At 42.7% G+C, this 18,408-nt stretch overlaps 8 protein-coding genes across 8 annotated transcripts; 2 read left to right on the top strand and 6 right to left on the bottom strand.

Moving 5' to 3' along the window:
* Positions 1-6: 6 nt before the first annotated feature.
* BDB00DRAFT_851079 (uncharacterized protein) lies at positions 7-3,482 on the top strand. The gene is made up of 3 exons (XM_053125482.1): positions 7-1,185; positions 2,020-2,088; positions 2,183-3,482. The coding sequence occupies exons 1-3, from the start codon at positions 155-157 to the stop codon at positions 2,982-2,984; spliced, it is 1,902 nt and encodes a 633-aa protein (XP_052974193.1). The 5' UTR covers positions 7-154; the 3' UTR covers positions 2,985-3,482.
* Positions 3,483-4,772: 1,290 nt separating this feature from the next.
* On the bottom strand, positions 4,773-5,702 carry BDB00DRAFT_773537 (UV radiation resistance protein/autophagy-related protein 14; the record flags this gene model as incomplete). The annotated part of the gene is made up of 3 exons (XM_053120100.1): positions 4,773-4,953; positions 5,039-5,195; positions 5,531-5,702. 3 exons carry the CDS (start codon positions 5,700-5,702, stop codon positions 4,773-4,775), a joined length of 510 nt encoding a protein of 169 aa, XP_052974194.1.
* A 511-nt stretch (positions 5,703-6,213) lies between these two features.
* Positions 6,214-7,740, bottom strand: BDB00DRAFT_86193 (uncharacterized protein). The gene is made up of 2 exons (XM_053126055.1): positions 7,516-7,740; positions 6,214-7,393 (listed from the first exon to the last, which is right to left on the bottom strand). The coding sequence occupies exons 1-2, from the start codon at positions 7,577-7,579 to the stop codon at positions 6,303-6,305; spliced, it is 1,155 nt and encodes a 384-aa protein (XP_052974195.1). The 5' UTR covers positions 7,580-7,740; the 3' UTR covers positions 6,214-6,302.
* A 351-nt stretch (positions 7,741-8,091) lies between these two features.
* Positions 8,092-9,969, bottom strand: BDB00DRAFT_792304 (uncharacterized protein; the record flags this gene model as incomplete). Its single annotated transcript, XM_053121109.1, has 5 exons — positions 8,092-8,129; positions 8,610-8,913; positions 9,000-9,218; positions 9,304-9,559; positions 9,647-9,969. The coding sequence occupies 5 exons, from the start codon at positions 9,967-9,969 to the stop codon at positions 8,092-8,094; spliced, it is 1,140 nt and encodes a 379-aa protein (XP_052974196.1).
* A 3,301-nt stretch (positions 9,970-13,270) lies between these two features.
* Positions 13,271-14,124, top strand: BDB00DRAFT_964455 (uncharacterized protein; the record flags this gene model as incomplete). Its single annotated transcript, XM_053129770.1, has 4 exons — positions 13,271-13,338; positions 13,433-13,546; positions 13,612-13,710; positions 13,836-14,124. The coding sequence occupies 4 exons, from the start codon at positions 13,271-13,273 to the stop codon at positions 14,122-14,124; spliced, it is 570 nt and encodes a 189-aa protein (XP_052974197.1).
* Positions 14,125-14,194: 70 nt separating this feature from the next.
* On the bottom strand, positions 14,195-15,390 carry BDB00DRAFT_86329 (uncharacterized protein). Its single transcript, XM_053126119.1, has 4 exons — positions 15,258-15,390; positions 14,832-15,070; positions 14,456-14,726; positions 14,195-14,353 (listed from the first exon to the last, which is right to left on the bottom strand). Coding segments are annotated over exons 1-4 (600 nt in total). The 5' UTR covers positions 15,259-15,390; the 3' UTR covers positions 14,195-14,264.
* A 58-nt stretch (positions 15,391-15,448) lies between these two features.
* BDB00DRAFT_851091 (uncharacterized protein) lies at positions 15,449-16,042 on the bottom strand. Its single transcript, XM_053125483.1, has 2 exons — positions 15,659-16,042; positions 15,449-15,561 (listed from the first exon to the last, which is right to left on the bottom strand). The coding sequence occupies exons 1-2, from the start codon at positions 15,950-15,952 to the stop codon at positions 15,523-15,525; spliced, it is 333 nt and encodes a 110-aa protein (XP_052974199.1). The 5' UTR covers positions 15,953-16,042; the 3' UTR covers positions 15,449-15,522.
* A 1,496-nt stretch (positions 16,043-17,538) lies between these two features.
* On the bottom strand, positions 17,539-18,390 carry BDB00DRAFT_885040 (uncharacterized protein; the record flags this gene model as incomplete). The annotated part of the gene is made up of 2 exons (XM_053128378.1): positions 17,539-17,925; positions 18,121-18,390. 2 exons carry the CDS (start codon positions 18,388-18,390, stop codon positions 17,539-17,541), a joined length of 657 nt encoding a protein of 218 aa, XP_052974200.1.
* Between the last annotated feature and the right edge of the window lie 18 nt (positions 18,391-18,408).

The following is an 18,408-nucleotide window of genomic DNA, read 5'->3' on the forward strand; positions in this document are numbered from 1 at the left end:
CAGCGCCTTGCTGCTAGTAATAAAAAAATTCCTTCCTTCTAGTCTTTTCCCTTCTCCCTCTCTTTCTCTCTCATCTCTTTTCTTAAAACAACACTTCATCGAAAAAAAAGAGAGGCGTTTTCCTCATCCCGCATATACATCCGTAATATACACAATGCTCAAGGATTTCAAGCGTCGCGTCAGCAGATGTTACACGCCGTCACCATCGACCCTTGATACCAAGAAGAGGGACAGTACCATGAATGACAAGAAGCCCCCGCGCATGAACAGCACCAACGGAAACAACAGCACCAACAACAGCAACATGAGTAGCAAACGTAAGGAGAAACGTCCTCTTCAGCCATCGCCCACGATGGCCAGCAGTATGACGACGGCGATGGCACCATCGCCATCATCTCCTCGTCTTCCCAATATGACTGGTGCTGGCGCAAGAGTAATAATGCAAGGCGCTAATCGTAGCAACACCTCCAGCCTATCGACCTTGTCATTATCAACGCCATCCACTCCCACGTCACTCGCCAGCCCATCACCTACACCCAATCGACTGCAATCATCATGTAGCTTGATGACCATCGGCAGTGATCAGCTTCTGGACCACTCGCACTTGAAGCCAGGAGTCAATGCCGAGCTGCTATCGTACAACAAAACGATCAACATGTATAGAGAAAATGCCAAGAAGACCAACAATTTGGATATCCAATGTGACTTTGCCATGTTTTTGGTCGAGGCTGCCAAACGCATTGAAGTCCCGGAAGACGAATTCGATGACAACGAAGAAGACAACGACGATGAAAACGAGGACAACCCTGGCAACAACAGCAACCATCGTCGCGATAGCAACAACAGCAGTAACGATAGCAACGATCATGTAGACGAAGACGAAGACAACGATACCGATGATAACAATAACAATGACGATGTTCGTAGCTTTACGCCTTCAACAGCTTTCACGTCGATCAGTGCGGCGGAACGAGCCAACCAGTACAGGATGCGACAATCTTATCTGCTCGAAGCGGAGAAGCTGCTCAAGCAAGTTTCCCTGCGTGGCCATAGCGAATCACAGTTCTATCTGGGCAACATGTACGCAGCGGGAATACTCCACAGATCTGGCAAGCCAGAGTTCGACAAGGCATTCCCTTTGTTTGTACAAGCAGCCAAACACCACAATCCCGACGCGGCGTTTCGGTAAGTGTCCTTCTGTTTTATTTTTATATACTTTCGTAACATCATGGCGCGGTTCCCTTGCCGCCCAATTGCAAGTGTCCTACTTGTTCTCTATGTCTGGCATCTCCCACAGCACACAACTCTCCGCCTTCCCTTCCTTTCCTCCCCTTTCTCTATTAACCCAAAATACGTGTCCCAATGTGCATCCACCTCCCATTTCAAATCTCCTGCATATTTGTGTGTGTACACAAATAGACTGCCTTTTCTCGTTCTTGCGCTCTTTCTCTCAATGAGCATGTCTATCTGGCTTTGCTCGCCGGAGATCTATTATGGGATCGTACACAGAGATACTGAGAGACAGAGAAAGGTCGAGCGAACATTTTCGCCTGAAATGATCGTTTTGGTTTAGTCCCTTGTCAAGCCGCCTTCCACCCCCCCGAACGCCCCTTTCCTTTTTTTTCATGTTGTGTGGAACACTTGTCGTTGTCTTTGTCGTCGTCGACCATTAAAGAACCAGACAAAAATGCCACTACGAATTTATTCCCCCCCGGGCCCCCAATTGATACGCATCACCATTACACACTCAATCATCACCCCCACCCCAAGCGTTCACCAGCAATTGGGTGCATGGATCGACAGATTCTATGCATAAAAATGGAACCTACCGTTTTGTTATTCTTATTTTTGGATGGGATGGGGCAAGCAAACATGAAAGCAACAGGTTTCAAGTGCTTGCTTCTTTTATTATTCTTATTGTTAATTTGTACACGTCCGTGTGTGCGTGTGTGTGTTGTACGTACATTGTATCCGCTAATCGTTGTTGTTGTGTTGTGTCCCTCTATTTATAACCAATAGTACGGCCAAATGCTATGAAGACGGACTCGGGACCAAGCGTGACAGGACCAAAGCGTCGCAGTACTACAAGTAAGAACACAGTAGCTAGTATACGTGCAGATAGTATAGTAACCAACCAACAGATGCTGACTCTTGCTGCTACCATTCTGCTCTACTCATCAAGGAAAGCGGCGTCTTTAAACCATCCCGGCGCAATGTATCGCTTTGGACTGGCCGAGATGAATGGTGAATTGGGTGTTACACGCAATGTGCGCGACGGACACAAATGGCTCAAACGTTCAGCCGAGGCTGCAACACCTCAGTATCCACATGCACTGCATGAACTGGCACTGTTGCACGAAAAGGGCTTTGATTCCGTCATATTCGCCGATCCCGAATATGCTGTCCATCTCTACACAGAGGCTGCCAGCCTGGGCTATGCTCCCTCTGCCTTTCGCTTGGGCGAATGCTACGAGTTCGGGCGCCTCCAATGCAAGATTGATCCTACTCTGAGTATCCAATACTACAGTATCGCTGCCAACCAGGATCATCCGGAGGCCTGCTTTGCCTTGACAGCATGGTATCTGATGGGAACTGACACGCTGGAATCGTCTGAGGACCAAGCCTTTGCGTGGGCGTACCGTGCAGCTTCAATGGGCTTTCCCAAAGCAGAATATGCAATTGGCTACTTTCATGAAGTGGGTATTGCCGTTCCAAAGGACATGCAGGAAGCAATTCGCTGGTACATTACCGCAGCAGACAAGGGCGAAAAGCGTGCGGCCGCTCGTCTTCATCAACTGCCTTCGCGGTATCGAAGTAGCATCCGTCGATCGACAAGCGCCGTTGTCTCTGTGCCACCGCCACCGCCATCCATCCCTCACTCACCGTCGCGCTTTGTCCAGCACAGGGAAAGCTTCATAAGCCGCGCAAAGGGACTTTTGGGATCAAAAAAGGGAGGTGAAGAGCCCATAGCTAACTTTGTCTAGCCATTCTTCTTCCCATCCTCATTTTTTTTAGCGGCTCGCTTTTTGTTTTCGCACATCAATCGCATACCCCCTTTCATTTTCTTCGTAGTAGTCCCATCCCACGAGAAAAAAAGCTTCTTGCCATTTCCCCCCAAAAAACCCCCCTACGCGTTCCTTGCTTCTTACATCTTACATCTTACATCTTACATATTATTTACTTGTTTCTTCTCCCACCAGGCCCTATCCAATCACGCCAGTCTCGCGTACCCACTCAATCTTTGCACATGCATTTTATATTCGTATAGTAGATAACCCCATGGACCTGTAACCGTCTGTAATTGGCCGCTTTGCAAATAGCGCATTTTCTATATCTTCAACTGTTCTTTTACTTTCCTTTTTTTCCCTATCACTTCGTCCTATGTAATAACTCTCTTTTGTCTCGTTCTCTTTCTCAGACGCTAAAAAACGCAAGCCACTGTGCTACTAATAAAACCAAACCACGTATATATTATATGGATCTTTGAAACTCTTTGTTCGCTGTTTCTCAATCACGATGACGGGGGCGTAGTAAATATATAGTAGAAGACTGGAAAATGAAGAAAAAAGTGATACAAACTGTCGTGCATGCATGCATACATGTACATCAAAAAAGCCAAGTCGATTAATCATAAATTTGATTACATCTAAATGCGGGCGCCAACGTGCATTTTGGATTCACTACTATAGTATCACTGTAGTATTGGCACCACACATACAAAGACGGAGAAGTGTGGTCTGCATAGTTTCAATTGCATACCTAAAAGCGATGGTTATATAGTAAGAACTTCTACCAAGAAACATCTATATGTCGCCTTCACCCCCGAACAAAAAAATCCACGCTAATATTAGTAAAGTTCTAATTGCAGCAACAGCAAAAGTGCGTCTGTTTATTTGTTGATTTTCCATCTGTAGTCGCATTCGGTGCCGATTAGATTATCAGTCGTTGACATCTAGTACATAGCAAACACACAGCACTTTGTTTTATTGACTTTATCGTTATTACTATTATTATCACCCTTATTATCACAGTAGCGGCCTGCTGAGTCGAAGCCCATTTCGTTTTACAGCTGCACTTAATCTGCGATAATAATAAGGATACTGCTGCAGCAGCTGCAAGTGCGTTTGCTGCTGTTCTGACCGCGAATCTTGCTGTTCTACGCCCCCACTACCACTGCTGTTATGGCGATGATGATCTTGTGATGCTGACGATGATCCACTCGCCATCATATTTCCTATGACATTTCGGCTCATACCAATGACTCCAGGCATGATCGTAGCGCCTAGCTGGAATATACTTTCACCTTCGCCATTAGGTCGACCAAACGATGGCATCACATCCACCAGGTTCCAAGTTTCGCGATTGATGCCTCCAACTCCGTCACCGTCGTACTCGTCTTCTTCGTCATCCTGTATGTCATCCTCGCTATTGTCGAGTAATCCGTCATAATAGTACCACTCGTCATTGCTGCTACTGTTGTTCATAGTGTTGTTGCTATTGGTTTGTAAGAGACCATTGAGAACCAGCTCTTTGTTCAATTCTCTAGTGATGGGGGATCCACTTTGGTATCGCTGCGCTGTGATTTTCAATACTTGGTGAAACTCGAGAGGAAAATCGACCCCTCGGATGCTCTGGTATATGGAGAGATGCGATCTTCTATTTATTGTTGTTTACAGCATTGATTATGAATTAAATTAAAAGCTTTGACCAATTCTTCTCCTGCCGCCAATCCTCTCCCCTTTGTCCCCCTCTTTTTATGATCGAAGCCACACTTACAGTCCGAGCCTTTGTGAGCGACAGCAAGCCATTAATGCTTGTAATGAATTAGCTACTTGCGATAATTGTATTTCAACGCCTTGAGAGTGACACAAATATGCAATGTCATAATTAAGCATGGCCATGCCAATAGTAAACCGTCGGAGGTTCTTGTCATCCAGAAACAATGGCATCTTGCTAAAATATGATATAACAATGTCCATCAACATATTTTCTTCCTTTTCCCATCTCCACTGATAGAAATGCCACTTTTCATATCTACCTGCTATGACGTAGTTTGGCTGTAGCAGAACGTACATAAGGATACATTGTCTTGTGAAAAACAGGAAAAGGGAGCTTCACACCCAGATAACGAGTGATCAGACCGAGCATGTGAGTCAGATGACCGATAGCCGCATTCAGCTCTTCTTTCGAGTATTCTATAAAAGCAGATAATACAATTAATCAACAATCTTCTTTGAAGCTGATAGAAAGACACGACTCCCCTTCCGTTCCCTCTAAGTACAAAACATACTGGATACATCAATCACTCGAGCTGGTAGCGTCACCCCGCATATATACAAATCTTCTGGCTGCCGCTGCTGTTGTTGCTGTAGATTGTGCTGTAGCTGGGAATGATGTTGATGATGATGATATTGATGGGAATGTTGCAGTGGTATCGAGCTACTACCACGCTGTTGTGCAAAAGGTAAGCTCGGCGAAGCAGCGGAAGACGAGGAGGATGATGTAGATGGTATTGGTCGAGGTTCAATACTTGTCGCCGTTGCCATTATAGCAGGACTGCTGCTATCTTCCACTACACCAGGCTTAAATTCGAAAAGAGTGATGGTCTCACGAACCAAAACACTTCGTGCTTTGACTATTGATTTATGTAATCGGTGCCATCTTTTGGTGGTATGTTCAATATCATTTGCACAATCAGCCATAGCCGCTTCAATATGACCTCGATCCACGTTTTCAAGTCGATTGCGACGTTTTTCAATTTCCACACGTAATTGTTGTATGCGTCGGCGTGCTGCATAAAAGAATCATTATGTTAATCTGGTACTCGTATACAGTTAATGGCAGGCCCGTATTTTTACTAACCTGCTACACAATCCTCATTTAACTGCTGCCGTTCTTCATTCGCTTTTTTTATATTTGTCGTGGAAATGTGCTTTTTCGACCACAGTTCACGGATCCGTGAGGTGCTTTTCACGTATTCGGCAGCTTCGTCAACCAGCTTATCTCGCTCAGCTTCAAGCGGAGCAAGTTCAACATTATGACTGTCCAATCTTACACACAAAATTAGTTCAGTGGACACAAACGAACGGGTTTCTTTTCCTTTTTATATAGGCTCTCATACTTACTTGTCTTTTAAGCATCGTCGACAGTAGAATTTTCGATTGTGAGTATGGCAATAATGGCACTCCATTTCTTATTGGAATTCATAAAGAGAAGAAAAAAAAGGTTACATGCAGAGCGAGTGAGAAATTCCCAAGTATCAACAACTCCGATGCTTTGTGTAGTTGCTTTATTCATTGTAACTATCGATGTGTTGGATACATTGGTAAGGTATTATTATTAGGAGAACTGTTGTTATTCGCATTGCTTGTGGCAATGTACATGGCGGCTTGCTGTGGTTGTTGCTGTTGAGGATGATGATGCATGTGTTGTATTGGTTGTTGCTGCTGCGGATGAATATGATGATGATGCTGCTGTTGTTGTTGCTGCTGTGAAGATTGGAAGTATTGTGGCATGTGACCAGCCACCTGTGAAGCAGCGCTTTTGAGCTGCTGATAGTTTTCCAAAAGAACATTGTAATGTTGGCGCCATAATTCCACCTCCTTTCTCAGTTCAGCAATTGTTGCATCTCGATCTTCCACTTCCTTATAGATTGATGCTGCCCGGGTTTCAAGCGCTTGTCGACTGTTTGCCAATCGTTTCATTTGTCTTTCACTCTCTTGCCATTTCTCTTTGACTTTACGGAGCATTTGATGACAATGCTCGTGTGTTGGCACAGCTGCTGCCTGTTGTGGCTGCGGTATTTGCGTTGCTGCTACAGGTGATGGTATTGAAGGCCGTAGTGGAGGTGTTTGACGTATCGAAGAACTTGGGACGGATGATGGAGAGAGCACCTGTTGATGTAGTTGTGGTGATGATGCTAATGGTACGGTAATAACTGGAGGGGATGTTGTTACTGTAGCTGCTGCTGCTGCTACTGCTGTAGCAGTAGGTGTTGTTGTAGATGATTCTGGCGCGGAAGTCCTTGGCAGCTGTTGTTGTTGCTGTTGCGTTTGTGTGTTTTCTTGCTTTAGTTTTTTAACCTCTTCTTCGAGATCAGATGTCTTTTTTTCTAGGTCGATACGCTGTAGCCGCTCTTCTTGTAATATCTCAAATAGCAGTTCGTAATTTTCGCGTGCAGTGTGTAAATAGTCGGCATATACATCGCGTTCTTTGGATGACTTGTACATTTTTTCTTCATACATTTTGGTTTCTGTTTCTGCATTCGAAGCTTGGAGTTGAAGCCCGGATATCTTTTGCGATAGCTTTGAAAGGAAAGACCGATAACTTTCTGGCGCTCGTCTACTGTTGGCTTCTGCGCGTAACGCCTCGATTACTTCTTGATCCTCAGAATCTAAACGAATTGTGCAACAATCATACACAAGCAGTGTAAAGTGCAAACAGTGTCAGCGTAAATGAAGTAACGGTAAGGTAATCTCAAGAGAAAGGTCAATCATTGTTTTACTCAAATCTTACTTGAGTAGGCACTGTAGTCGGGTGGCCAAGTAGGTGACTGTGAGGTAATGGAGTTTGTGTTCATGTTGGTAGAGGGCTTTGCTCCTGACACTGTAAAAAAGATTTATTTTCTGATGGTTGAAATAAAGAATGAGCCTCAACTAATGATATAGAAATACATGAAAAAGGTTATGTACAGATGACGGGAATGAGATCCAAGGAAAAAAGCGAAAACCCGCGTTCGACTGACCACAGCTGCCAAAATAAAAAGACGCACGAGAGTCGCTGAGTGTGTGAGCGGCGGAGATAATATACAAAACACAAATGCTCACACTGCAACTGTGATACTGGATAGTCCGCCTTTCTACTTGTTGTGGCTATTATATAATATGCGACTAAAAGTTGTCATCACAACAAATTTACAGTAATTCGACTATGTGTCAGTAGCAAACTCTTTTCTGCAGAAGGATTTACTCATATATGTGTGATTTTACGTAATATTATAGAGCTTGTTTAATTATGGCACATGTATATTCTTTGTTATAGCCAAGCATGCCTTGGTTTTGGTCCAAAAAAAATGTACAATCTTGAATAGTGCTACTCCTGATCACTACAGAGATTCAATTCTCCACAGCCTACAAAAAATAAAAAGCGACCCAGTGCTATGGTCAACGGTCTAATTCATGTTGTTATATTGATAACGACAACTCTTCATTAGCTGCGCTATAGTTTGCTGAGATTTATTACGTGAAAGACGTGTTCATGTGCTAATCAGAAACTCAAATTCTAAGGGTAGATGAAACAACTTCAAAGGAAATTGTAAAACGACGATATGATTACAGACAATGATTGATGATGCTAAAGGGTATGCATGTACGATGTGAATGCGCATAATGCAGCTTATAAAAGGATATATGGTGTAGGTGCTGCTCTAAAAAGACGGGCTCTTCTACATTTTCTATTGCCTCTATGCTTTGTCATAACGTATTTGCGGGCAAATCGAGATCCACAGATATTGCATCTATGTGGTCTTCTATCGTCATGGACTGATAATTCGTGCCTGACTCGATCTCGCCTGCGAGTAAAAGTCTCATTGCAAAAACGACAAGCCTTACCATCTTCTCCTTCCACGGCAAATGATCTCCCCGGTGGTAGATCATTGGATGATAAGACCGATCTCACTAGTTGGTCGCCACGAGACGGAGGAAGCTGCTGTTGCCGATGCCCTTCGGGTGCCGTAGTAGTAGAAACAAAAGACGTCCGTTGTACGTTTGTAGCGAGCTGGGGCTCTTGTAAGCTACCATTATGATTCATTGGCACCCTGCTGTTATTCCAATAAGAAGCCATTCGGCCACCGTCATGATTGATGTTAATATCCTGCTGCTGATGGTTGTCATCAAATAGCATAAAATCAGAAAGCTAAATGAATACAAATTGGTATAAGCAAGTGCCACACATGCATGTGAGCTGGCAAGAATACGGTTTCAAGTCAATAACGAACGTACATTTGACAGTGAGGTGCTTCCTGGAATGATCACGTTTGTTGGTTTTGTTGTTGTTTCAGACTCTTGGTTTCGTGTTTCTTCGCAAGGAGGGCTCCCTGTAGGTTGACAACGACTGAAAAGCTCGACACATGGTTGAGCATCCTCAGATACAATGCTTAGCCTGTTCAAAAATAGCTGCATGTACGCATCATCGTTACTACTTGTCATGAGCGGTGCTTCCTATGTATGAATTACATATAAACAAACATTGCGGAGTCAGAAAGTGACAGATGGATTTGCATGAATTTTATATACTTTTATTTACCTCCATGACAATATCATCTCTGCCCTGGTGTTCACTAAGCTCATTGTTACTATGGTGATGCATTCTATGCTCGTCTTCTACTTCTGGATCCCATGATGCTGCCTCCGTAGTGATATGATTACAACCAAAAAAGCGACCGACAGCCTCATCTTTACACGCGACATCATCATCAGAAGATGCGGCGGCGGCGGCGGCAATACCGGCGGCGTCATCAGGGGTAAGACAATCAAAGTAGCCCGTAGAAGATAAGGAAGTACTACATACGGTTGTTGGTGTCGAAAATAGTTGTTGACCCTCAAAAGTATTAGGCGAACAGTATAGTGTCGATGCCTTTGAAACTGACAATCCTATGCCATCATCGCCAGCAGAATCCAGATAGTGACAGCCGGAAGAAGGGGAATACAAAGGAGAGGAGGGTGCAGCCATCGCAATGCTTTGATTATGGTTGGTAGGTTGGCGGCTTTCGTCGTTGTCATCATACAGCTGCTCTCTACCAATATCATTGAACGGTGAAAGGAAACAGAGGTCGCTTGACCAATGATAGAGCTGCTGGTAATCCAATTGTTGTTGTTGTTGTTGTTGCTGAGTATACGTGTCAACGGTGCTAGGTTGTTGATGTTGTTGTTTTGCCCACCGGGTGGACTGACTGTAGCCTTGAAAGTTCATTATTGACGATGCTCATATGAAGATTCCAGACAACTTGAGATGATGATCTATTTTCCTGCGCTGGTTGCTGCACTTTTATATCCTGATGATGGCCTTGCAAAGGAAGACAGCTGACTTGTAACAGGAGCAGTAATAGCAGTTTGTCGTTATTATCGATTTCTGATAGTAGTCATTTGCAATTGTTGTTGCGCGCCACAGGGCGTTTTGTGTGTGTGTGTATGTCTGTGTGGGTGTGTAAGAGAGCAGAAGGAAACTGCTGAAGCTCATCCGCCATCCTTCTAGTAACAAGTATATTCGTGAACCAATAAGAGTTGGTGCCACCGTAAAAGCGAAAACCATAATCTCATTAGCGCTCATGGCTTTTTCTCCCCACGTTCCCGTTTCTGTTAAAACCCCGCATTTCGCTGGAAGCAGTAGTGGAGAACAACGGCGTTGCTCATCGAAAATTCACATAAGTACTCAGCAAACGACATAAATGTAATTTGCCTAAGCGTACACCTGACTAATACTCTTCAACCCGATAGGTGCTATGTATTATGTGCTGATAGTAGGTTGTCGTGCAAAGAATAGGTCACCCCTGCGTAGTTTTTGAGATTTACATAGTTCTGTATCATATACAGCAAATAGCTGCAACTATATCTCTACGTTGGTAATAAGCTATACTTTATTTGCTCAGAAGCACAAAGAAGTTTTCTCAATACGGCAACATTGCAAGTGAGCTCAATCGTGAGCTTCCGTCAACTACCCAAGTTTCCATTTCTATCATTGATTCAGCATTCTTTATCAGCTGTAGCACTGTAACAAGACCAGGAAATGGTTAACCTGGTATACAAGCAAAAATGCCGCCATTACACGTGAATGTTTAAGCCCGGTTTAGGAAAATAAATGCGCGGGGAGGGTCAGAAAGGGGAAAGAATGAATAAAGAAGGCAGGTAAGTGAAAAAAAGAATATTGGTCAAGAACGAAAAATGTGGCGACTTTTAAGTTGCAATAAAAAGAAAACAGATCAAGAAAGATAGAGTGCAACTATTTTCGGATGGAAAACCATCATTATGCTTATGCTCTTTTGTTATAAATGAAAATATTCTCGCTTGGTGGCGGATTGTCTTTAGGTGCGAAAATACAGTTGATGCAGCTGTAATGAAGTACCCCCCCAGGTGAAAGAAAAAAACAACCAGTAAAAGCAGACGCCGTGATCCCAGTGATCCGTTTATGTTTGACAATGACAGACGCGAAACTTAAAAAAAGTGCTTTGGTGTTGTCTGATATAGTTATACTGCAGCATTTTTACTAAACTGTCCCACAGTAATTTACTGTCAAATCCCTGCTATTCTATTTATTAGCCTGTCGCTTACCCTCAGATATAATCTGAGAAGCAAGCTTCAGCATGTTTTGTCCTCTTCCTGATGATGTTTTCCATTTCGCATTTATATTATGATACTCAATGCTACTAGCAGATAGTCTAAAAAAACACGTAAGAAACAAATTAGCTTTTTGCTCCTCTTATTTGCGTATCCTCCGTCTTCCTGATCAGCCGGTGTATTTTGACGGTCAGTTGATGATGATATACTGGTCTTTGCTCATTATCGTTGTGTCTAATGATTTGCATGAATGGGGGAACTGTGTGGTATATGGTGTAATGGTAGTACCCGAGTTGTTGGCGATCTGGTGCGGACCCCACCAGCCATTTCACTGTTTTTCTTATATAAACACTTTTTCTCCTTCTTTTCCTTTTCAAGGAGCCACGTTTTATATGTGTTATATAGTCGGTAGCTATCGCATTTACATATCCGCATATTGTATCAGATGATTATAAGCGGCGCAGCATAGAAAGAACAGCATGCTGTATCCACATGCATTTGAAAACGGGTCATTTTGGGATACGTTTATGATATGTAATGAGATAGCTTACTGCTGTACGATTGCGCAGACATCGTTCACAACGATAAATGTGTCCATAGTTGACTTGATACTGAAGACGTTTATCTGCATAAAGTATCAGCATACACACCACGTTAAACAATCCAAATCTTTACCATATATAGATACATAACTCCGCGCCACGCTCACAATATCGAGACCTTGTTAAAAGATAGAGTAATCTCCATTGCTGATGATGTTGGCGAAAAAATGTTAGAAGCTGTTGAGCTGCTTTCTTATAGCCCGAGTAAATCCAGCATAAGTATGTAGCAACGTTCTAACTAACATGTATACGATAAAACAACAGATACGTGCAGCCTTAAGCACCAACATAATGTCTACGATCACAACTATGCATTTCTCTTGGCAATCTTTGTCACATGTCCCACTTCTAACACAACATAAAGAAAAGCTTTCACTAGCATTTACAGAGACGCTGATATTCAAACCTGTAATTCCTCAAAAGACAGCAGGTCAAGGGGTGCTCATATTTCTTGAGATTTGGAGTGATATGATGGATGAGGAATTGTGTGCTATAAATGAATATCTCGTTACACGGGATTTGCAGCATGAACAGTAGCCGACAACGATTTGCACTTGAAGGCAGCGATCATCCTTAAGCGCTGCAAGAAAAAGACCACAAACTTATATGGAGGGCACTAGCTGTTTGCTGTAGTCTTGCGCTTTTTTGCAATAGGCTCTTGGTGCAAGTCCCACCGTCCCTTTGTTTCTACACCTGGAACGTCAGATGCTGCGAGATGGTGCAACCATCGCCGAAGCAACTGATTTCCATTTAAGCAAGGTGGTATCCTCACACTACTCTTATAGACTATTTGTGCGCGTGCTGCGGTCTTGATGCCTTTCCATATACGCTCAAGTGCTTCATATACCTGGTATACTTGTACCTCGCTTACCTCCTGAACAGCATTTTATCTATCATCCATCATATGACGGTAGCTGTTGCAGTATAGTTACAGATCTCCTCTTGCTTCTGACATATAGCTGCACAATTTTACCATGTATTGTCATGATAGCACAGTATAGAATGGATAATTACTATGTATTCGCGTCTCATTTAGAAAAACCAGAACCCACAAGAAACCGTCATCACGCAATATCTCTTATAGCATAACCTTACATATTCTAATTGCTCATTCTCAAAACAAATAACTGACATATGACAGCAAACAAGCATAATGGGTTCTCGAATGGTTGTGATGATAAAGTAGGTTTCCGCCCCTGTTGCCATGGTTACAGAATGTCGCGCAGTCGCATTGGCAACCAATACTATATTTGGATTCGTCGCTATAAAGGCAGAAATTCGCGTCGCGGTGGCGCATGAATTTATATTTTTTCTTCTTCTTTGAGCCTTTGAACTTCAATGGAGACTCGACCACTATATGGAGGCGCCATTAGCTGCGCTGTAGCCAATTCCTTTCTCGATGCCAGGTAGCTATAATTATAGTATGTTTTTCTTCCGCCAATAAGTCATATCATACAGCGAAATCACTTAAAAAAAGAAATCTTCCAAAAACCGGTGCAGCCAAGTTCGACAGATCCCGGATAATCAAGAAGTGTTTGTAGACACAGAAACACAACAAAGCCTCATTATCGAATTACTTGAACCTGTTGAAGCAGAAGATGAGCGCATTGCAAGGTTTGATCCCTTTTTCTTATTTTTTGGGCTAATGAGAAAATTTTAAACGACTATTTTCTCTTTAGACTCCATTTCGAACAACTAGCAAGAGACAATGAAGCTGCGGCAACAGAAATCTTGAAGCTTGAGCGCATACCCACCGAGACTGCAACACCTCGACTTCCGTAAGTTTGTGTTTTGGGTAGAGTGTAAACTCAAAAACTCATGAGGGACCGACAGGTTCGTTAGGTCCATTTTTTAGACTAACAACAGCCCCTCGCAACTTACTTTGTAAACTCGTTTCGAATAGGCCTTCCACAACGAACGTACATGTACTGCGAGGCAATCAAAAAGTGGCCAAATTCGACGAGGCCAAAAAAATGGCTTTTAATACTGTGCAAATTATGATGGCAGTCGTTCGACTCCAACAAGTATCCACGGATTTGGTTATTTCAATCAATGCACCTGTTTTGATTGCATCTGGCAGCAGTGATCAGCAACAGCAGCAGCAGGAAAGCACGACTGTCCTTGACGTTGAAAAGCATATGCAAGAAGTGCTAAGTGAACTAAAAGTGAATGATTGGAGTCTTTTTGGATGATTGTAATAATAAAGAAAGTAGCAGTGAAAGGGAGAAAGAAAAAAATAACTTGTAGATGAGATGTAGTATATGCAGAAGAGCAAATGTACATATGTATAAATACAAGAAAGATCCGGATAAGCAGTGAAAGATCACTACAATTATGCTTGTGGATGGAGTGGTGGGTGAGAAGCAGGTCGTTGGACGAGTCCGTCATTAAACAAATTGTGAGTACTTCCTGTGGGTGTGCCTTTTGCGTCATTTGTTTGGTGGGCGCAAAAGATAGAATGAAGTTAGTAAACATTGTACTATCGTAAGTCAATAAAAGGCACCTATATGAGCTGCTATATACCTGCAACAATGCCACGATAATCCAATCGATAAATCTTGGGTGGCAATCCTTTACCAAACTTGCGATTGACATGGTTGGAGCAAAGCAATGCCGAAATCAAGACAAATATATGAAGAGGGACTAACGAAAATGCCACTATAAAGCAATCCGTCAACGCCTGTCGTGTGAATTGGGTATACTTGAACCGGCATCCAGGCAGAATGGTTCGTGGAAAGCACAGGCCGGATTGTTGATGGAAATCCGTAAATTCTTTATAGCCGCAGCAATGGAGCTATGAAATAGTTCGCGATTGATGGTTTTTTTTCGTGAGTTACAAAATACAATACGAGTCGCTGTCCACCCCCCTATCCTTCTCCTTCTCAGAGCAAGAACTTACATTGGCTTGGATTCTAGCACGACCATCCGAAGTTAGGTCGTAATGCCATTGATACGAAAGTTTGCCTTCAATGTTCCATTTGTTTTTACGATAAGATACGTATCCGATCGCAGCAATCATTGCAAACGTGAGCCAAAGCATAAGATTGTACAGAGTAAGAGCGCCACGGTTGTTAAGTATAATGCCGACATAGCCAATGAATGACGTGATAAGACATAATACACCTGTTGCAGTCACCACTAGATAACGAAATTCTTAGTAATTCAGATACATAATAGAATAAATAAATCTTGGACATTCACGTGTCGAAAAGTAAAATAAGTTGGCATAGAGAGATGTGGCACTAGCAGGGCTAATGATATAACACTATCCTGTTGAATATATAACTGAAGGAAATAGCTATCAAGGGTACAGATCATCACTTACTGTTTAATAACGTTCTTTCGCCTACAATAACAATATCGGCTCGAGCGTAAACTTAAAAGGAAGCATATAGGTTAACCAACTTAGGCACACCGAGCTTTTTTTTAACGGATAAAAAGGGTATAACATCCCAAAATACGTAGACTAAAAAATATAAAGTGCTAGTGACTGATGATCATGTTTTTGATACTTACATTTGAAAAATGTAAGCAATGCCAAGAGTAAAATGCCCAATCCGTAACAGAATAGCTATATTATATGTTATAAGTTAGTAGCTTTTCTTTTTATAAGTATTAGAGATCTCAAACTAAAAAAAGACAAGTCCCAAGTTGTTTTGGAGTTATAACATGCAGTATGCTCAGGGTGATACACTCATGCCATCATGCCAACTAGATATTCCTTACCAATGAATTGGTCATCAGGATCCACCACTTGAATGAAGACCATCGCATTTTTCGTTTTACTGTAGGATCTTGAATGTTACGCTTCACCAAGTGGACACTCCCGGCTGCAGTTGTATCCACCGAGCTGCGGGACAGCGTGCTTACTGCCGAGTGTCGATCAACATTCCCACCGTTACCGCTACCTGATGATAATACCCAGGGTAAGATAGGTTGTGGAAGATCTCCTTCATTGGACGATGATGAATGGTGTTGATATTGATAGTCTTGACGTTTCGATGAGCCTGGAGCATCCATTTATCCAAAAAAAAAACAGAGAACGATAATGCAGGAAGAGGAAAGAGTAGTATGTGAAGCAGAAGAAACAGTGCGAGAGAGAGGAAGAAAGAGAGAGAGAGAGATAAAGAAGATGTTGACGAGAGATGTGAATATTTTATTTTGGTCTCGGGAAGACCGCAGACCCATCGTCGCATCACTCACTTGCTTGTCCTCCCACTCAACATCGATCCACTTTTTGGCTCTTGCATGGTTTACTTCTTTTGGTGTAAATCAGTTTCTTGAGCTTTAATGCTCTCAGGGATATGTAATAGTGTGGGATCATGATAAACAAGCATGCATAACATAGTATGTAAGCCCGCTAACAACAATAACGCTCCTTCTCCTGGGCGTTGATCTTTTCTCTCGCTATCGGTATACAAAACATGTATGAAAAATGGCGTTATTACATACTCTCTTCTCTCTATCTGCCTTTACATGTACACACATACAACAGTTTTTATAAGGACCTGCATAGAACGTGCAGAAACGTGATGTCACATCAATACATAGACAAACAATTTAACCAAGTGCTATATTATGTACCGCCTTTGCTGCAACCACCCCTTACTACCTCATATCCGTACGTCATCACTAACATGTGTTGGATATCAAGTAAATGGTTTTCATGATCGCCGGTACTAATTATATTAGCCCAGACAATTACATTGCGGAAGTATATATATGGAGATGGATGGCTCGCTACAAGCTATTGGAATAATGGTACCAAATTTAGGTAGATCCGAAGCAAAAACAAAGATCATCATTATGCACTTTCTTTTACGGCCTGTCTTTTTCTTTTCGTTTTGATCCTTGTTATTGGACGAAAAATAACACAAACACGAAGAGATGCCAAGTAGTTAGTTATGTGAATCGGTGAGGAGCATTTTTGTGTGCAGAGGGAAAATTGAGGATTGGATTCTACTAAAAAGGGTAACTATAAGAAAGTTTGAATTGATAAAAACTAGTGGATATGAGATGGTATACAGCAGTAATACAATAAAGGAGGCGAAAGGTGTTAGCGAGTAATGGTAAAGAAACAAATTTAGCGCACGCGCATGTGTGTATCTGAAAGATTTTCGTGAGCGAGGGTGTATGAGGTGTGATAACTATCATTTGTGATGTGGTAATAACAGTAGGGGGAAAGCAGGTAAGGCTGTACTTTTACAGTCGCTTTGACGGTACAGCAGCAAAGATGATGGTCAACACAACTGCTATTACGAGACTGACAGCCAGCAGCCATAATGATCGCGACCGTAAGATCCGTTTGACTTCGGGTTGTCGTATCTTGTTAAATTTGAACGTTGTGGTTTCACTAGTCCCAAAAAAATACAGAGAACCCTTTTAGTATCCCCCAGGCGTACACGTATCAGCACCATTGTCCCATACTTACCTCACGTTGAAAACAAGAGCCCAAATAGGGTCTAAGCCCGTCAAGAAGGACAAGATATTCAACACACCGATCCATAGCGGCAACAGCACCTGACGAGAATAAGAAATAAACCCATATAGCGGTTGTTGAGTTACTGCTAATTTCCCTCCCTTGTCTAGTATATAAATTAGCTTATTTAATTTAATTTATTACTGCTTACCCAAAATCGTACGCCCCATTGTGGATAACCAAGAAAGATCAAACTGAAAGCAACCGTAAGACCGGCCAACAGGGCAACAAGGCCTATGACTAATCGAAGCATTTGCTGCCACAGCGTCAGGTTGCCCCACACCTTCAACCGTAAGAATTTGGGATACGCGTTCCGGCGCATATATTCAAACAGATACTCCTTGCCATCGGTAAACACGAGCGGATCGTCCCGACCGCCATCCTCCAACTGTCGTCGCATGGTTGCTTTCAATTCCGGCGGTAACTGTGTCAGTTCCTTGGATGCCGAAGGTACCAAATATCGCAACAAAATTCGATGTGCCGAGTCGGTCAAGTCATGTCTGTTCAAAATGGCCTTTTGATGCAATCGTTCTCGAGTTTGGTCCAATGGTGGTCGTTCTAATGGCACAAATGAATCTTCCAAAAAGTCTTCTTCGAGTCTCGGAACTGGCTGTTGTTGTTGTTGTTGTGGTGGTGGTGGTGCAAGCGATTTTTTCAAAGTTGCTGTTGAAGACAAAGGCGAACTCTTTTTCTCGTCCAATGAGCTGACCTGGGATAATCGACTCAATACGCGAGGCGATTGGAATCCATCAGCTAAATCTTCTTCAGTCAGATACCCGGATCGTCGCATGGTCTTTACGTAGCGGCGCCAAAGCAGCTCATGATGTTGTACGTCGAGATAGAAATCAAGTACTTCTTCCATGTGTAGGCGATCACGCATGATAATGTATAAATTGTATAAACACACAGGTGGCTGTGTTTTGCGGGTCAACACTTGCTCAAGTGTAGGTAGATCATTATGGAACGAGGCTGATGTCATTGAACCGAAAGTGAAGGT

The sequence above is a fragment of the Zychaea mexicana genome (assembly GCF_025766255.1).
Source record: "Zychaea mexicana strain RSA 1403 chromosome Unknown BDB00scaffold_122, whole genome shotgun sequence".
Classification (NCBI taxonomy): domain Eukaryota; kingdom Fungi; phylum Mucoromycota; class Mucoromycetes; order Mucorales; family Lichtheimiaceae; genus Zychaea; species Zychaea mexicana.